General features: G+C 35.3%; 1 protein-coding gene across 1 annotated transcript in view; it reads left to right on the plus strand.

Moving 5' to 3' along the window:
• Nucleotides 1-20,724, plus strand: part of SLC38A6 (solute carrier family 38 member 6) — a 46,577-nt gene that overhangs the window by 5,200 nt on the left and 20,653 nt on the right. The window contains exons 4-6 of the mRNA XM_034433541.3: nt 4,447-4,499; nt 5,070-5,109; nt 17,931-18,009. Of these exons, the coding sequence (XP_034289432.1) occupies nt 4,447-4,499; nt 5,070-5,109; nt 17,931-18,009 (172 nt within the window). The remainder of the gene's footprint in view (nt 1-4,446; nt 4,500-5,069; nt 5,110-17,930; nt 18,010-20,724) is intronic.

Genomic DNA, 20,724 nt, shown 5'->3' on the forward strand with positions numbered 1-20,724 from the left:
CCACAGAGACGTCTTCGGACAGCGCTGGCTCTTCGGCTTTGAAACGGAGATGAGCACCGCCCTCTAGAGTCGGGAACGACTAGCACATATGTGCAAGGGAAACCTTATTACCTTATTGTCTTCATAGTTCTTTAATTGATTATTCATTGGGTTTTTGCTAATGATACCGAATGATAGCTCCCCTCCCCCCATCAAATGGCGTACATTGCTGCTGAAGAAGAGTTACAGATATTTCCAAGTAAAATAATGTAACTTTATTACAAGCTAGATTAAAGCCTTCTGGATGTTTAGTTGATGATGTTGACATACAAGAGAAGAAAATCTGAAGCTGCAAAAGACAAAATGAAACAGGAACATGGACTGTAAGAAGCATGAAAACTCCAGTGAAAAGTGAATGAATCAATTGTACATGGTAACTTATGCATCAATGAATTAAAATGGATAGAACTTTGACACTTTTGGTCAGAAGATCATATTGTTATTTATTCAGGACACAAAAATAAACAGTTGTTTTCAGTGACAGTATTTGCTATATACCGCATATAGCAAAGAAAATACTTGGGTACAATGCAATTAATGAGCTGAAACATTAACTACAACTTTTGGACTAGTTATACAATAAGATGGGTATGATAATTTAATATGGTTATCCACGTTTATGTCTAACTACTGATGCAACAGAACGTGCAAATAAGATGTGCTGTGTTGCAGTTAGTGATAGGACTACCAAAGTTGGAAAGAGTGTGCAGGAAAATACAATTGGATTGTATGGCCTAGAAAACAGAAGTTAAGAATGAAAATCAGTTTCTGCCCATCCAATTAGCTCTTCATTGATAACATGTTCTTCAAAATGACCCCTTAAGCGTACATTGCCAGATGGAGCACACAGAAATTAAACTGGATGTGTTATTGGTACAAGGAGGTAGAAAAACTGAGGTATGTTAGCAAACAAATTGTGTGATGCTGATTATAGAACAGATCATGAACTGCTTGTGGGCAAGTTTTAAATCAAGCTAGAACAAAAAAAGGTTTCCATATGCTTCTGTGCATACAGCTACAAAATATAGAATCACTAGGAAGTCCTGAGTGTCACTGATAAAGAACCAGAGAAACTGTGCAATGAAATGAAAAACGTCGTTAAAGAAGACTCTGAAAAAAGATTTCTAAAGAAGCCAAAGCCAAGAAAGCAAAATTCTCAAGAAGGAATTTAATGAAGAATACTGTATCAGTAATCAGAAAAGACAAGGAGCAGGATTTCAACATCTATAAAAAAATATCAAAGAAAGAAACAGAAAATCATGGCAACTATTTACAAAGTATCTCTGAATTCAGGAGTACACTAATGAAAAACACTAACTGATTTAAATTAGATGGAAGGGATATAGTGAAATACTGTACAGTTGGGATCTCAATATAAAAATAAAAGATGCTGCTTATTTACAAGAATCTCTAGTGCTTTAAAATTATGCTAATCAGCACTCTGATTATTAAATTCCTCTAAATTAAATTAAATTAAATCAGAAGGCTAGAGGAATTTGTAGGACATTTATATGAAAAAACAGTAAACAACAGAAGAAGAATCTATAGCGGTTCTAACCAAACTATGACAATAGATCAATAGAATGTGCAAACTATCTCACAATATCTTTTTCTGCCCTCACCTCCAAATGTGAGAGGGTAATTATCACAACTGCCATGACACTACAAGCAAAGCTTAAAAACACCAAAACTCACAGTCATACCAAGCCACTGGTTAACTTTGGATGACATTTTGAACTTAGCTCTTCTTCACTGAAGACCTTTTAATTTATCTGTCCCTGTGTCAGAGATAGTAGAGAGAAAACAGTCTGGGATTATTTTAATTATTCTATTGTTGCAATTCATTCATTCAGCTTTCCCAGTTGTTACTGGCTATCTTATCATACTGTTCTGTCCTGTTTCAGTTTTAATTTCTGGACTTCTGTGCCTTTACTTTTCTATGGAACAGGGTTTTTTTCATGTTTTGTTTTCTTCTCTTCTTCATACTTCTGGTTCTCTGTAGCTATTTCTGACTAGTCAACTTTTCCTTGGTTGTTCTCAAAGGCTCTTCCTTCTATTCTCCATTTGATCTGCACTTTTAAATATTCAAGAGGTAAGGTCTTATTGTTATATGTAAATTATTATTTATTCAATCGATTGCTTCTCCATAAATATTTCCCTCTACAATATTTAGAAAATTAAACCTGCAGTTAATGTGCAATAAACACATTTTAAAATTACAGCTAATCAATAAAAGCAACAGTAAAACAATCATGTTGAAAGCTTAACTGTGTCTGGTGGACCAGTCTGAAAATGCTTTTACTAAAATGCTGGCAAAAATTGCCTGTGTAATAGGCCTCTTGATGAAAAAAAAATAGGCATATTAAATCCCTTGTATTTATTTCCTTGATTTTGCAATATTGAGCAGGCTAAACTTGGGAACAAGCTCCAATGGATGCCAGAAGATTTGCTTCTGATTTATTTTGCTTCTGAGGATACCTAACAGGAGACAATACAAGAAAAAATGCCAAAATAAATAGCAGCAGTTTTACAATGGCAGGCTATCACTGCAATTCATTCTCAAAGATTTGTACCCAAGATATGAAGTTCGGAGCCATTTGTCCCATTTTTTTTTTAAAAAAATTGTTTATTAATTATATTTACATGGCTGCCCATCACACAAAAAGTGACTCTGAGTGGCATAAAAAATTAATTTGGCAAAATGTTTCCTTGTTCTGGAATAAATGAAATGTTCAATAAAATTGTTGTTAGCTTCACAACAATGTTTCATATATTAGTTTCATAAACATAGTTTCATATACAATGAAAATTATTTTCTAAGGTATAAGTTTATTAACTTATAAAAGGCAATGTATGCAATTATGTATAAATGTGATAGTACATTTGAGGGGTAAATTGATGGTGTTGGTGCAAAGCATTGTTTCTCAACATTATCAATTTAAGAGATATGGGCTTCAACTCCCAGAATTCTCAAGCTAGCATGCTGGAGAATTTTTGGATTGAAGTCTAAATATCTTAAAGTTACTGAGGTTAAGGGATACCAGTGTAATCTATATTTCTTACTTCAAGCTTTTAATGTATTTGTCTTACCATTTCTCATTTCCTTTCTATGTTTTGAATGACGTTGTTTAGTCCTAAAAGGAATATATGATAGGAAAGCATGTACCGTATGTAAAATAATTTTTAGAATATGTTAACGTGTATAGTATACGTAATAAACATTCAATTAACTTGAATGTTTTCAGAGCTGATACTGAAACATGCTGCTCTCCCCAAAATTGGTTTTTGTTGGGATAAAGCACTTTTTTTTTACTTATGTCAACAGTTGTGCTTCTATCTTGTAACAATTATTGTCTCCTAATTTTTAAAACGAGGAATTTATTTTGTTTTGGCTTCCAAGTGATTGTACCGTATAGGAAAAGAAAAGAAAAAACCATATTTGGGGTTTTTTTTCCTTGGGGGAGGGAAATGCCTTTCTTTTAAAGTAAAATTAATGTGTTAAGCTTATTGGAAACTTAGCTCATATTGGAGCTCAGACCTTATTAGTTATTATTCCTTAAAAAAAAAAAAAGAAAGACCAGAATCAAGCTATTAAATTTCAGTAGTTTAGGTTTAGAGACACAAATAAGGAACTAGTGGTCTTTGCTAATTAAGCCTAAAATGCCTGAAGAATTTTTCATTTATTCATAGATACATACACACAAATTTTTATAAAATTGTATTTTGCATTGAAAAAACTCACAAATATAGCTCCTGATACCCCACTTTAACAAAAAAAAAATGGAATTTTCTTCACGTTATACTTACAAAATGTTTTCCCCAGATCATGTTTTTTGGAAAAGATTACAACACGAGTAAATAGAATGGTATGCTATTTTGTATTTAGGAATTTATTATATATCTTGTTAGGATATAGAAAGGATAAAAGTCATTATTATTATTATTATTATTATTATTATTACTACTACTATTATTATTATTATTATTATCATCATTATTATTATTCACCCAATGAGAGTTGAATTTAGCATTTCTGACCACCTGTTGAGTCCTTCCCAACATCTAGAATAGGCAGATGTTATTATTTAATAATAATAAAGGTATCATTGTTAATGATTGAATATTGATATGACTTTAATAATGGATCTGAAGTGATAAATTGATATAAGGGTAGTCCACATGCAAACAGTGATCTTTATCATGTTAAATACAGGTTTAAATATACATTTACTCCAAATGTATAATAAATAGAAAAAACACACCAGGTCTGGTGCAATGGGATTTTTTTTTTTTTTTTTAAAAAGGATAGATCTATGAAAATTAAAGTTTTTACTTTATAGGAATGCCTTAATTATATGTAATATAACAGTAAATATGTATTGTGAATTGTTTGTTTCCTTTTTGTAGCTGTCACATCTTATGAAGATCTTGGTCTCTTTGCATTTGGTTCCCCTGGGAAGGTAATTTCCAAACTCCTCTTGCATATATAATATGCCAAAATTCAAAAAAGCAAAGATAAAGTTTTATTACACTAGACTAGAGCATACTTTAGAGTTCTACAGAGTTCCTGTATTTACATGGAATTTTGTACACATAAGAGAATGTCTTTGTTTATGACTCCCCCAACACTCCCCTCATTTTTGTTCTTGCACTTTTAGAAAGAATAGAATTTTCTTACGTCGCTTTCCCATATAATTATAGAGACTGTTAACAACTTGTTCATCGTGAAAGAAAATTTAAAATTGTCATTAGCTGTGCATACAAATATCTCTTTCATTGTAGTGGATGTAAAATACAGTATATAAACCTGTAACAGTTAGTCTTCTGATTATAATTGTACAATACTTTAAAAATCATCTTAATTTATTCTTCCATTTTTTAAAATCATAGTTCTAAAATACATTTAAAAACCCATGCTATATCTAGCTTGTTTCTTAATTCAACAACTTCTTATGAGTTTTTAAATACATGATTTATATCCAGCAAGGAATGTTTTTTTTTTTCCTTAAACTGATCTACTGTTTTCTCAGGTTATTGTGGCCAGTACAATCATTATACAGAACATTGGAGGTAAGGAGAAGCCTTCTAGGCATTAAAATACTGAGTGTCCTTCAGAGAGAACATACATTAAACAATCCTTAATTCTGTTATATAATATATATGAATGATAAGTTAGTAGTAACTCTAGCATATTCCCAATTTGAACTGTAGAACAATTACCTGGAATATGAAAATTAGACTTTACATTTATTTCATTAACTTTATATTTCAAATAATGTTTGAAAATATTAATTTTTTTTGAAATTAAATGAAAATAGATTGGCTGCATTCATATTTATGACTGCAAATATATTTACATCCTACTGGTGTTTTCTAAAGGAAAAGGAAGTGGCATAGTCTGTCCCCTTTGGCCTTTCTCATGTAAAATGTCCTGCAGATGTTCTTGTAAATATGTATGTGCAAGGAAGCGTAGAAATTCGGCATACTAATTTGCTCCTGCATAATTATGGACTTCAGTGTTTTATTTGAAATGAACCTGGTTTCAGCTGGCAGGTCTGCGGAAACCATTACAAAGCTGACAGATTTGCAATGGGAGGTGGGGAGAGGAAGCTTGTGGTCATATATAAGAATATTTGGAGATGTATCAGCTATTTAATAGATCTCTTGCTGTGTGCAATGTTTGTTCAGTAATCACATGAGGTGAAAGGGGTAAAGCAAGTTCTTCTTGAAAAATAATAATAAAATGCACTAATTAAAACTATCGATCAAAAGGAGGAATGAATGATAGCTTTTTAAATCTAAATATGCTTAAGGGAAACAAGCTGATTTCAATAGACCTCTAAACCAGAGATTCTCAAACTGTGATCTATGAACTTTTGCCAGCCTAGAAATCTATCTGGTTGCCTTCTATAGTATTCCCATAGTTAGCATTCGGAGCCTACTTGCTACATCAGCTTCCCCTTTGTGTCCATTGTTAGTGAGCCAATTTCTAATCTGAAAATTTTAGTATTCTCAGATTGTATCGAAAAATAACTTCAACCAGCATGTTTTTCATTGGTGTTATTAGTATATGGCATGGGGTGCATCAAATAAATATTTAACTTTGCATTAACATTTTAGTTTAAAATGGCCTTTAAGATGGATGCGATAGAAAGGCATATACAATTGCAGCCAAATACATTGGAAAAAGCATTCTCATAAATGCCTCTCACAAAAAATGATGGGAAAGGGCATTTATTTAACTGATGGTCCTTATCATTTCCATACAAATCCGTCCAAATTTCCAGAATGTTTTTAGAAGCTTTGCCCTGAGTTAATTATTCTTAAACTGTGGGTCATAATCCCCGGGGATGGTGTGGGGGGGCTGGGGCAGATCATATGGAGGTAGATCATATTCCATCTTGAGAAACTGAGTGCTGGCTTGTCAGGCAGAGCATGCTGCTAGGAAATTCTAGGAGTTCAAGTTCACAGTTGCTCAGATTGAGAAACACTGGCTTACTTTATGACTAGTCTTCTTTTGCTCCATATAAAAATAATGCTGAATAGACTTTATTGCTTTGCTAAGATACCAGTATTATTGGTGGGATTTCAGTTGCATTGTTGTGTCCACCATCTTGATTTTTTGATCTTGTCCATGCAGATAATCTTTGCCAGGTCGTACAGACAAAGAAAATTGTCCTTAGGATAACAAGAAAAGCTTTTGTAAATTGAAGGATATTGATTTTTTTTTGCTTATCCCCTTTGCCATTACAATGGCATATATTTTTTGGGGGAAGACAAAGTTTGGTAAGTTTTATGATTTATATGGTAAGTTAGAATAGGAGAAGAGAGGAGAAATGTTGGAATTAATTAATATTGTACATTTAAAATACTTCATTTAAATACTAAGACTGGAAGACCAACAAAGCATGGTGTAGAGTAATATTGAAATGGATCTAACCCCTCAGTTCTTAAAACACATTTTTTTTCATGTAACACATTTTATAAAACACTAGTTCAAAGAATTAGACAAACACTGATGAAAATTGCAAGTAGAGCTTTTTTCTCTCCACAGTACATAATTGCAAGTGTATATGAAATAAACAAGCACTTAAGAGGAAACATCACCAATCTCTGCCATGAGGCATCCGTTTCTTGGTAGAGGTCGACCTAATTTAATCTTTGAAAAACCTTCTGTATTTTCCACAACTATTGAATGTTTACAGAGAGATTTAGACTAATTTGAGTGCTTACCCCATCAGCAGAAGCTATGTTTGGCCAGAAAGCTAATTACCTTACTGTTTTAAATTGAGGATTTCCAGCTCTGTTTTAATTGAGGCAAGTTTGACATCTGCTAGTTGAACAATTTGGAACCATTAAGACTTGTTGTATTTTTCTTTTATAATGTAGTAAGTAGTCCAGGATGTTTTTAGAATTGTATTTTAAGGAGGGGGTCATATTTTTTTTTAAAAAAGCTTGGTTATAGGCTGCATTATTCAATCTGTATAAATTATGTAGACTAAGGTTAGATGATTTAATTAAAGATATTTCTGAGTTTGGGATCTAACTGGTTATACGTTCAGTATTATTTGGAATAATGCAAAGGATATAGCATTCCAAATCCTGCGGAGTCAAGATTGTTTGTTAGTTTGTCCATGTAAAGAACATTTCTATCTAGGTTCAGCTCCATGGATTTTGTTTGGACTAACAAGAGGATCTTAAGATAGAGAATCTCATTTGTTTGATCAGTGAATCGAGAAAAGTAAATATAGTTCAACTTTATAGTTCCCCAGGTGTCAAAGAATAGAACTCTCTTTCTCACAGAGTCATTGGAGCAATCACAGAGAGGGCAAATCACTTTGCAAATTAAATATCCATATGATTGACAATAGGAGTATTAGAGTCTAAAATGTTCATATGGCTTCTTGCTGAAATAAAATTCTGTGCTGTGCTTTCTTAGATTGTTTCATAAACATTATGAACCAAACCAATTGGTGAGAAACAACTAACCAGAGGGAATGCAGTTCATTCTTTCCACACTTCAGATATTTTTAAAGGGGTCTTGGAAACACTTCAGTAAAGAAAGAGACTCGCATGAACTCTCTGACAACTCCTTAAATGTTAGACATATACCCTCCTTTTGTCACCAAATTGAAATGCTGGCATCGATCTTTTATTTGTGGACAGTAATTAGGGAAAACTGTATGATTGTGAAACTTTGAAAACCAAAACTGCTTTTTTGTGTCAGCATTCTGCAAACTGATGGCAAAGTAATGCATCTTCTTCTGAAGTTTATATTTGTTTTACTATTCTTACATAAAATCATGGAATCATAAAATCATAGGGCTGAAAGGGACCTTGGAGGTCTTCCAGTCCATCCCCCTGCCCAGGGCAGGAATTCTTATTCCATCCTGGACAAATGGCTGCCCAATATTTTCTTGAAAACCTCCAGCAATAGAATACCCACAACTCCAAGAGGCAAGCTGTTCCCTTGGTTAATTGTTCTCATTGTGAGGAAGTTTCTTTTTAGCTCCAGGATGGAGCTAAAAAGAGCTCTCTTTAACAAGCTTCCATCCATTGCTTCTTGTCCTACTCTCAGGAGCTTTGGAGAATAAGTCGACAACCCCCCATCTCTCTGTGGCAGCTCCTCATGTACTGGAAGACAGTTATCATGTCATCTCTAATTCTTTTCTTTGTTAGACCAGAAATAACTGTTCCTCATATGACTTATACTGCAGACCTCTTATTTTCTTAGTGGCTCTTCTCTGCCCTCAGGGTCTCAGCATCTTTTTTTCTATTGTTGTGACCATAATTTTAAATGTGGCCTCACTAGTGTAGCATAAAGCAACATTATCATTTCTTGTGATCTTGGGTGTAGGACTGAATTGGCTTTTTTGGCAGCTGCAGAACACAGTTGGCTCACAGTTGCTCTGGTGGCGCAGCAGACTAAAGCACTGTTATTAACATCAGCTGCCTGCAATTACTGCAAGTTCAAATCTCACCAGGCTCAAGGTTGACTCAGCCTTCCATCCTTTCTAAGGTAGGTAAAATGAGGACCTGGATTGTGGGGGCAATAAGATGACTTTGTATAAATATACAAAAGTATGAAGGCTATTGCTTAACGCCTTGTAAGCCGCCCTGAGTCTCTGGAGAAGGGCGGCATATAAATCAAATTAAAAAAATAAAATAAAATAAAATTTAATCTTCTATTAGGACACTGGATCCCTGTCTCCAGTTTCTACTGCTGGGCCAGGTACCATATTTTACACCTGTGCATTTGATTTTTCCTGCGTAGATGTAGGATGTTACTTTTCTCACCACTGAAGTGCATCTTGTTAGTTAGGACCCAGTGCTCAAGTTTGTCAAAATCTTTCTGCATCTTGAATCTATCTTCCAAAGTGTTAGCAATTTGACCAACTTGGTATCATCCTTAAATTTGATGATCTCTCCTTCTGTCCTCTCATCTAGATCATTTATGAAGATGTTGAAGAACACCCAAACCTACATACTCATGTGATTCCAGTCATTTTGCAATATTTCCTCTTATATACATGCATAAATTCTACCAATAAAACCTAGATTACAATTTCTGTAATGAAGATGAATGAATGTAATTGACATACTTCTGATCCTTACCCTGATAACAAACTCAGTCTTTCTCCTCCTTCCAAAATCTCGATTGCTGCTATTTCTCCCCAGTTGACAATTGCTGTTAAGTACAGATGTGAGCCAGTTTATGTATATGTAGTGATGATCATGGTAACTATGATGATGATAAAAGTAATACTGATAGACTCATAGATTTTGAAGGAGCCATTCAGACTATTCAGCATAGGAATCTAATATTTTCCAAGTAATCGATTCCATTGTTGAACTGCTCTTATTTTTGGAAAGGTTTATGCCAGGTGCCAGTAATCTGGAACCAAGATGGTTTAAACGAATGCAGGATTATTGCATGCTAACACTCTCTACAGGAATCTGAACAATTAACAGTCAAAGCAAGTTGGTAGTAGATAAGAGTTAAAGGAATTCAAGGTGGGCAGGACATAGATCTCTTATGGGCGCGAAGGGGCTCAAGATTGATGATGTGCTTGACCCCTTCCTTGGACTCAGCCTGGTCATTTGCTACATTTTTTTCCTAACATTTGGTTGGAATTTCTCTTGTCACATTGGACCATTATTTTATGCCTTGAATTCTGACATAGCAGAGAGCAGATCTCAATCATGTGCCTAATATTCTTTCAGGTATTTGAAGAATGCTCTCCTATATTCCCTCATTTTCTCTTGTCAAGACTAAGCAATCCCAGTTCTTTTAATCCCTCATTGCCCTTCTTCAAATCTGTTTTAGTTTATCTGAATCCTTCTGAAAAAGTAGTGCGCAGATTTGACCAATACAGAATAAAACTGTTATGTCCTATGACTTGGATCCATGCTTTTGTTGATGCAGTCTGTAATTATATTTTTGCAACCACATCACACTGCTGAGTTATATTTAACTTCTTTCTTGTTCCTTTTTTGGCAAATATCAGGAAAAACAAAAACCTTTTTGCTGTTCTTAGCATTTTTGCAGGCCTTAGTAGTTCTAAGCATGAACTTTGCTGATATTCTTCTACTCTTCCAGGCTATTACTTTGTGACTTGTCCCTCTTTCAGTCTCCTATATCTCCTTTTTTGTTGCTTTATTTTCTGATTTTCATCAAGCTTTTTCTACAGACACATTAGCTTCTTCTGTCCTCCATTTATTTCTTCCATTTGTATTTATTTTATCTTCATTTTTAGTAACTCTCTCAACACTCCCTTTTCCATGAGCTTCTGTATTATGGATTTGGTTTATCGTTATTCTGAGTTTAGTAAAATCTAAACTTTGGACTTAGTGAAAGTTCAAAAATGCATATTTGGTTTCACTTGGCTTTAGTTTATATTTTCTCCTATGCATTTACTATTCCCATTTTATTTATTAAGTCTTCCTTACTGTTTAATCAACCACAATAGATTCTCTTGTATGATAACCTCTAAAAGAGAAAGTTAGATAGGCATGTCCTGGAAGAACCATGGAGATGGTATTCTCCACTAGTCTGAAAAAATGATGCCTCTACTCATCTACACTGGACTTATCTCTACTCATACTTTGTACTCATCTATACATCAACACTGGAGGTTTTTAAGAAGAGATTCAACAACAATTTGTCTGAAATGGTATAGGGTTTCCTGCTTGAGCAGGGGCTTGGACTAGAAAACCTCCAGGGTCCTTTCCAACTCTGTTATTCGGTTATCTAGTCATTCAAATGGCTCTTAAACAGTGACACAATTTTTCATGCTCCCATGAAGGAGGAAATCGTAAATAAAACCATCACTGCTTTAGGGTCGTTCCATGTCAAGTGGTCTGGGGCTCCCAGCTCGACCATTACAGATTTTGATGAAATTTGGTGTGAACATGCACACACGTCCCTAATGAACATTGGTAAAGTGTTACGTCTGCCGATGCAATACTTGCGGAGATATAGTCATTTGTGTGACCTCCATACTGCAGCCTTCTACAGTATGACTCTGAGATTTCAGCAACTTTGAGACATAATATCTCCGGCAATATTTTGTTGAGAGAAACAAAACTTGGCCATCTTGTACAACTTGTGCTCTATTAAACAAAATAATAAAAACATTCTCATGAACGATCTCCATCTAGATAATTTGTAGCAAAGTTGGCCGAAAATTACTGTGGCTTGAAAAAAGGGTAAAGTTTGGCTTTTTATATCTCTGGAAGGAAAGGTATGAGTAACGTGAAACTTTGTGCGTAATAACTTAGCAACACAAGGTTGTCGAATATAAAATTTTGGGGGGGGGGTTCTTTTTAGGGGGTTTGAAACATGCTCTTTCTAATGAGAATGATTTAACAAAGTTTCCAGAAGGTCTTCTTTTTAAGAGGGGGCTGAAAATACCCTATTTTTGGCATTTTTACAAAAACTGTCACCTTTACTCTCAATTTGTAAACTATTGGAAAGCAGTAGGTGAATGTTTCTGTCGCAAAAGTTGAACAGATCTGTCGGTGTTAGTATTTGGTTGGTTAATGGTCACTGGAGGCTGGCTTGAGCAGCCAAACGTTTAGTCGTGCCGCCAACTCCATTGCATGGTGATTTGGTGAAACAAAATCATATGGTGAAACATTCACGGACTTAAATATATATAGGTTCCAAAGGAAGAAATCTAAGAAATCAGGATGCTGCAAGAAGAAAGATGGAAAGTTAGCAGCACAATAGCTGGCACAAGAGATCATCACCAGTTTGTGCCAGTTGATTCAAATTCGATTTCTGTCAGCAAAGTTTCAAAGTGCAGCTCCTGCGTGAGCTGCACTGCGTGAGCTGCGTGAGCTGCACTGCGTGAGCTGCGTGAGCTGCACTGCGTGAGCTGCACATGAGCTGCGTGAGCTGCACTGGCTCCCAGTGGTCTTCCGGATGCGCTTCAAGGTGTTGGTTATCACCTTTAAAGCGCTCCATGGCATAGGACCTAGATATCTTCGAGACCGCCTGCTGCTACCGACGGCCTCCCATCGACCTGTGTGCTCCCACAGAGAGGGCCTCCTCGGGGTGCCATCAGCCAAACAATGTAGGCTGGTGACCCCACAGGGGGAGGGCCTTCTCTGTGGGGGCACCCACCCTCTGGAACCAACTGCCCCCAGAGATAAGGAGAATCCAAGACCTCAGTGCCGTGCCCTTAAAACCCTCTTTTTTCAGCAAGCCGGGCTGGCTTAACTTTTTTTTCTTAATTTTTTAAATGTTTTAAATGGGTTTGTTATTGTTCTTAAATTACGGGGCCAAATTTATATATATTCTTTTAATACTATTTTAATGTTTGTAATTTATGTTTTTATTCGGCTGTACACCGCCCTGAGTCCTCAGGGAGAAGGGCGGTATATAAATTGGATATAAAATGAAAAAAATAAATAAAAATGACACAATTAACTTTGTGGCCAAAATGTCCAATACCATCAATCCGAAATTAAAATTGGCCGACATATTTCCTGGTTGTTATGTTGCCTGCATTTATGAGAAAAATGGTAAGTAGGCAACGTCGTGGAAATTTCGATCAAACAAAATGATGCGTTGGTAACATTTATGCATCCGCGAGGCCCTGCTCTTTCATTTTATTGGCCTGAAAGACAAGATGTTTGTTGGGTTCCAGAACCACATCTTATTTGTGTGCTTCCAGTGCCTTCAGTTACATCGTCAGGTCGACAGTATCAATTCCCAGAAGCGACACTAAAGAATGTAAATTCAATAATAAATAAATGATCATTGGAATTTGGCAGTTCATACGAACAGTATGGACTTCAGCTTGGGAACCATATAAGATACCCACTTTAGGCTTGGGAACCTAGGATAAGCTGCCCAATTGCTGGCTTGGGAACCGGACAGATACCCACATAAGGCTTTGGAACCTTGAGGAAGAAACCAAACTACAGGCTTGGGATCCTGAACCAAGAAACCCACCCATGGCTGGTATTGCATGTCTATCAGGCATGCCCCCTATGGTGATGAGGTTGCTGGGTCAAGTGCCTGAACTGGTAGTGACAATGTCACCATGGACCAATGCAATAAAATAGTAGTAATGATGTCTATATAAAACAAGACAAAACAATAATAGATTGAATGTGACGCTGCCGTACCGACGTCCTCAACTTTGTCCTTATTTTTAGGATTTATACATCAGAGATGAAACACCAACCATTCTTTTTTAGGGGGTTTGAAACGTGCACTTTCTAATGAGAATGATTTAACAGAGTTTCCAGGAGGTCTGAAAATACCCTATTTTTGGTGTTTTTACAAAAACTGTCACCTTTACACTTAATTTGTGAACTATTGGAAAGCAGTAGGAGAATGAAATTTTATATTCAACAATTTTGTGTTGCTAAGTTACTATGCACAAAATTTCACATTTCTCATACCTTTCCTTTCAGAGATATAAGACGCCAAACTTTAACCTTTTTTCAAGTCGCAGTAATTTTCGGTGAACTTTGCTACAAATTATCTAGATGGAGATTGCTCATGAGAATGTTTTTATTATTTTGTTTAATAGAGCACAAGTTGTACAAGATGGCCAAGTTTTGTTTCTCTCAACGAAATATTGCCGGAGATATTATGTCTCAAATTTGCTGAAACCTCAGAGTCATACTGTAGAAGGCTGTGGTATGGGGTCAAACAAATGACTATATCTCTGCAAGTATTGCATCGGCACACGTAACACTTTACCAATGTTCATTGGGGACGTGTGTGCATGTTCATATCAAATTTCATCGAAATCCATGATGGTCGAGCTGGGCATTTTTCTGAAATCAGATCACTTGACTTGGAATGATCCTTTATAAATAAATACCAAACTTTAACAAATAAAGTTAAGTTACATCGGTTTAGTAGCCCAAGAGAATAGTCCTTCAAAGTTAGGTTCAAGTTTGTTGTTATTTAAATCGTAATAGATGTTTTATTACACTTTCTCTTTGGAGTACCCAAGTCAATTAATAGAAGTTTCTTGTTATAGTGAACCATGCTGGTAGCTCATAGGGTCAGAAACAGAATTACAACCTGTGCCTACATGTCAGTTTCTGATCTGTGGAAATAAGCTCCTTGTTGCAGCCTTGAAGTCCCCACCCCCCACCTCCAATTCTATTATTGGAAAAAAATAACCATTGCACACTAAGTTGCTTCAGGGTTGTCTGAGTTTCCAGGAGATATATAGCAGGATTGTGGTACTATATGTGAAATCAGTTTGGGGCAGTTTAGTGAGAGTTGCACTAAATTAAATAATTAGAAGAATTCTAAATAGTATATGGAAAAGCAGACATTCTGACCTTGAGCCATGTTGGGAAGCAAACATAATTGATACCATATTTGACATACTGATCCTAAACATTAGAGAGATGGTGAATGTATTCAAAATTGCCAGGAGCAAAGTGCAACAGGCTTAACATTCCCATGTCTGAACTGTAGAATTTGGGGATGAGGGAATTGTAGGATTTTTGCTTTCACCAAGCTCACTGAATATATATGGGCTACAAACATTCCATTTGCAATCTTTACCTCATTTGCTCAACCTTTCATCAAAAGGACTTAGATTACTTGGTTTCAATGACAACCATACAACATTGGAAAGTAATTGTGTAATGAAAGCTGAATTAGGAAAAAACATAAGGAAGGAGTGTGCTAGTCCTAAAAGCTAATAAAGAAGCACTGATACTCCTCATGTGTGCAAACAGAGTAAAAGATGTCATGAATCTACAGAGTGGAACAGAATTAAGCATTATGCAAAGACTTTTTAAACTGGTTTGTTGAGCAAATTAAATTAGCATGTGAAAGGATTTACATATGCTAACACAAGGGCAAACAAAACAAATTTAAGATCATACATAAATCAGACCTTTGTGAAGCTTAGAGGACAGATACATAAAAAGCAAACAATTTGATCCTGCATTCTGGCACCAATAAGAACTAGTTCAACATTTGCCTATAAAACTTCCATCTGAAAAACTACAAGGGCAAAAGCTTTGAATCAATTTAAACGAGCTAATTTGTACAGTTTATAGGTTAACATTCCATCTTCAATAACACATTGATAATTATTTAAAATTACACAAAGGGAAATTAATTTCTGACTACTTCTCAATTGGCAGAATAATGAGTTCATACAGGTACTATTTTTTGAATCTTGTTTCTGCAACTGACAGGGCAGCTGTGAATATTATAATTTAGGATAATAAACATTAAGGAACATGCAATGTTTGCATTTCATTACACTTTTTATTTCCGAATATGTTGTTTCAAATTACTGACTAGTGGCTTTCCAGTATTTTATTTCCAATTTATTACTATTATTTGAAGGTGATCTTTATATGTGAAAGCCTTCCCTTGATGCGGAAGGCATCGAAGAAACAGTATCAACAACCCAGTAGCTTTAACCATTCATTCATTCATTCATTCATTCATTCATTCATTCATTCATTCATTCTATATATTTAAACTGTGGATAAAACACACTCATCCAAATAGTATCATTTGCTCATGAGCAGCCAACAAAAGGGAACATATCCTTAAGGAAGCCTAAGGGCAAAATTATATTCATTAATTTGGCATTCATTTCCTTTATTGTCTGTAAGAAAAAAAAAGGAACACTGTATATGAGAGGTAGAACAGAAACATTTTAGTTTATATAATGACAGTGGAGTATAATAGAAAATTGAGGTGGTTTTGGGGTTTTTTTGAGAGGTAGTCAAAGGAGTAGCTCTGTTGTTTAGGAAACAAAAGGGTCAATCACACAACAGAGGATAAAAATGATCAAATGACTAGCCAGAGGCTAAAATACGTGCATGGGAAAGAGTGACAGATTGTATATTAGCAGGAAATTTGATCTGGAAATCAGTTGAAGGCTTTTTTCCCTTTTTTAAGAGGCTGATGTGACTTTAAAAAAATAGTTGTGGTGTATTTGATCTTTCATTTCAAGATATGCACAATATAGCTGCTTAATGGACATTAGAGAAAGGTGGTTTGAAGCAAAAGTATTTCACATTTATTTGCTGTTATTTATTTTTTAAAATCCTCTTTGCATTAATTGGTGCCTTTTAGTCACCATCAGAAAACAGCAGTTTTATAACTCTTCAGTTATCCTCCCAATTTTCAGTTTATGTGTCCTTCTAACACCTAATCGTATTTTCTTTTTTGGAAATAAAAGGATCAAATTGCAAAGTTAAATGAAAGGTCTTCTTAAGGATTTGTCAGTTGGAAAGGTCATCTTGATTTGGAGAACCTCTGTGAATCAATACATGAATGCTTCCTTATTTAGTGATTTCACAACGGTTTTTAATTTCACCTTGCTGTAGGTACATGGCATTTTGGTTTAATACAATTCCTTTTTTATAGATGTCATATTCATGCACTTCAACATACAATATATAATCTTTAACTATTTCAGGGCTGCAAATTTTTATAGCTGCTACTTACTGTTTTAATTTAATAACAAGGCATAAGTATGTGTGACTTTATTATCACAAACCATGAAGAACTTCTTAATGAACAAGCTGTCTTATATCTGGATAGCATTTTTCCAAGCATTTCAAGTGCCTTGGTTTTCCAGTGCAAATGATAAAACAAAACTTGGCATTAAATGAAGAATACAAATCTTGATGGTCACAAAACTCAAATGTTATTGATGTGCTTGTAAAGTGTTCATCATTATGACAAAGATGGAAGAGAGAGAATCTGTTGTAATAACTCATGACCCTCAATGGTGAATTATCAATGTCACAGGTTGATTTTAGCTGCATCTTTAATTCCCCTACCTCTTGTAGGAATAAATGGCGCTATTTTATCTATATGGTATAAGCAACAATGAATAAGATGTTTTAATGTTCTCTACTGTTTTTAATGCTTTTTACTGTTTTTATTGTTTTAAAAAGTTTTAAAATTTTCTAATAGTAGTATATGTTTTGAACTGTAAGCTGCCCAGAGTCATTTACTGAGAGGGGCAGCTATAGAAATCAAATAAATAAATATATAAAATAATAAATGACATAAAGTAACCTTCCCTAATCTGATGCCTCTTGATGTGCACATCTGAAACTCTAGGCATCCCCAGTAGAACTTCTTATCCGAGTTAACTGTCAGGCACCAAGTTAGAAAAGATTGCTTTAGGACTTAATTCAAAGATAGAGCAATTCACGGTTCATTTACTTCTAAAACAAATATATTCAGGTTATGAACATGTCTGAATCTTTGTCAGAAATACGTGAAGGATAAAAATTGGGTTACATTGGTGGTGCCACACGGTTCAATGAGACCTTTAGATCTTTTTCTTCCCTTTACTCTGAACTGATAGTCCAAATGTAGAATGGCCAGTATCCCATTCAACTAATACTTGGTTCTATGTTTGCAGCTATGTCGTCTTATCTTTATGTTCTGAAATCCGAACTTCCTGGTACTATTGCAGGACTTCTGAATGGAGACCATAGTGGGTAAGGAGATATTTAAAATTATTCCACAAGGGGAAATACAATCATTTCCTTTGCATGCCTGTGGGGGGAACAAAGATAAATGGCATTTTGCAGATGTCCACACCTGTGCCTACCAGTTTGCAGTCTAAATGTGATGTGTTCTTCACAAGTGTAATTCCTTGCTGACTTAGTCCATAGTGATTAATAGGAGCCTGCAAGTTATAGCTTGCTGTCAGCATCTTTTATATCTGCAACTCTTACAAAAAAAATTGTTCTTATTTGTGCCAAATGTGGAATTTTTAGAATGAGCTTGCAAATTCAGCAGGACTATGTAACTGAAATTGATGGAGATTAGATATGTTCATCTTTCTATCTGCATATTTTTAAAAGTCCTTAGGAAATCAGGACAACAGGGCAAGAAGCGAAGCTAACATGTCACTTTTTACATTTCAATAGACAAGCATTGAAATATGCATACATTCTTTGAAGTGGTATGGCTATTACAATCTTCCCAACTTAGGGTCTTCCATGTGCTTTGAGCAAAGATTCCAGAATTTTCAGTGGTTAAAACTATCTAAAGAATAGATTGGATCTAATAGTTGTATAAACTGAGGTTGAAGTATATTGAAAACCCTTTTCTCGGGCTACATCAAATGCTTTTTCCATTACTTTGCTCTTCCTGTTCAGTTGGACAGAATTCATGTTTTCCTTTTTTGACTGGAAAATTAGTTTTCTAACTCAAGGTCTGATATATGCAAGCCCTATTTAATTGTCTTTTAGATCAACTAAGGAACTTATTGTAAAAGAAACCAATAGATTTTTTTTTTCTTATAGAAACAGCCTCAAGTTGTATTTCTCTTTTCCTTACTGCAGGCTTCACAAGGTGACCTCATCCCATACATTTCATACCGAGATAATGTAACATAAATACTTTTCACTTTGCAAAATAAAATGCTACCAAGATGAATCCTAATTCCTTTTGGATTTTGTCACTTGCCAAAGGAACGACACTCGGCATAAAGCATAAGAACTGAGCCTGTGCCTCAGCTTAAGCCTTTTAAACTACTCCTTTCATTTTACCCTATTAACCTCTTTTAAAATCAGCTAAGCAAAATTTGGCAGGTATCAACATTTTAAAATATTTTTGTTTTTGATGAGTAGTTCCTAGAGTTGCCTTTGGGAATTGTTCCAGTTTTCCTATTTATTTTATAATCCTTCCAATTTGGCTATGCAGCTGTGTTCACTATATCTTTACTATTAACTCAAAACCAAACACACACACACACACAGAGGGACACATATATAAACATATATATATAGTGAGGCTTAGTTTTCTGACAAAAATGTTCCAACGTTAAAATAGCTTGTTCTTGTTTTGAATAAGCTGTCTTTGTTCCTGCTTGTACAATTAAATAGCTTAAGGCTATCATTTGTTTGCTTTTCTAGTTTTTTGGTTTCATGAATGTGAACTTTTATCATTAAATATATTTTTTGAATAGTAAGTCAATTAAAAATATTTTAGGTTTAGGGGGGAAAAAAGGCAACAGCAGCAGAAATATTTTTGTTGTCAATCCCTGGACTGACAGAGTTAATACTGTATGGTGACTCCCTGATCATGAGAAAGCCAAGCCATGAAAGGATTCCTTCCTGTGTTCCTGGAAGGAGCATCAGGACACAGAATTAACCTTCTCAACCCTCCTCCACCCCAAATTCTGAAAAAAATAAAATAAAAGAGTGAATGATTATACAGTCTACCACAAGAAAGGAATTATCTCCTCCCCTTGCCACATAGCCAACAGAATCAAAATAAAGTCTCCAAGATTGGGGAAAGTAGGCAATGCAAGCTCCTTCACCGCCGTAGTGAATGCAATCAAATGTCACCAGAACTTCACAGGTAAAATGGAGGACACTATGTTTTTATTGCTTGTATTTGTACAGATTTGTATAGACTGTTAGCTGCCCAGAGTTGAATGCCACAAAATGGGAGGCCATATACATTAATCAATCGGTCAATCAAATAAATAAACAAACAACCCTCTAAGAGGTGAACAGGTGATTCTAATATCAGTAGTCCTTCAAGAATGATGGATATGCTGTTTCAGAACTATAAAATCCCTTTCTCATTAAGGCAGCAGAAACAACAGCAAAAGAGCTAGGTGAGGGCCTGTATTGATCAAAAAGGAAACTCAAAGCTTTCAGTTGAATGCCATTGCTCTAGATACCTTTTGTAGCAACTCATCCAATAACAATAGCAATAGCACTTAGACTTACGTATACTTACATATATATATACCGCTGCATAGTGCTTTATGGCCTTCCCAAAGCAGTTTACAATACAGCATATTGCCCCCAACAATCTGGGTCCTCATTTTACTGACCTTGGAGTGATGGAAGACTGCGTCAGCCTTGAGCTGGTCAGGATTGAACTCCTAGTTATCCTGCAATACTGCATTCTAACCACTGTGCCACCACAGCTCAGTACCAAGTGATAGCTTATTCCAGCTACCAGAAAGGCTACAACTGATTCTTTTATACCTATAGAAGGGAATATCTATAGCTCAGGATTGAACTGTAGAGTCCCCAGTTCTCTCTGAGCATGGTTGTTTGCTTGCAGACGTTTCATTACTTAACTAAGTAGCATCATCAGTGCAAGTGATGGTTTGGTGGTTTGCTGCTGTTTATATATAGTAGCTTGCCTTGCCAGTTTTGTGCGGATATAGCTTCTTCCTTGGGTTT

Source organism: Pantherophis guttatus, chromosome 1 (assembly GCF_059756535.1).
Source record: "Pantherophis guttatus breed Tessera chromosome 1, ASM5975653v1, whole genome shotgun sequence".
Lineage (NCBI taxonomy): Eukaryota > Metazoa > Chordata > Lepidosauria > Squamata > Colubridae > Pantherophis > Pantherophis guttatus.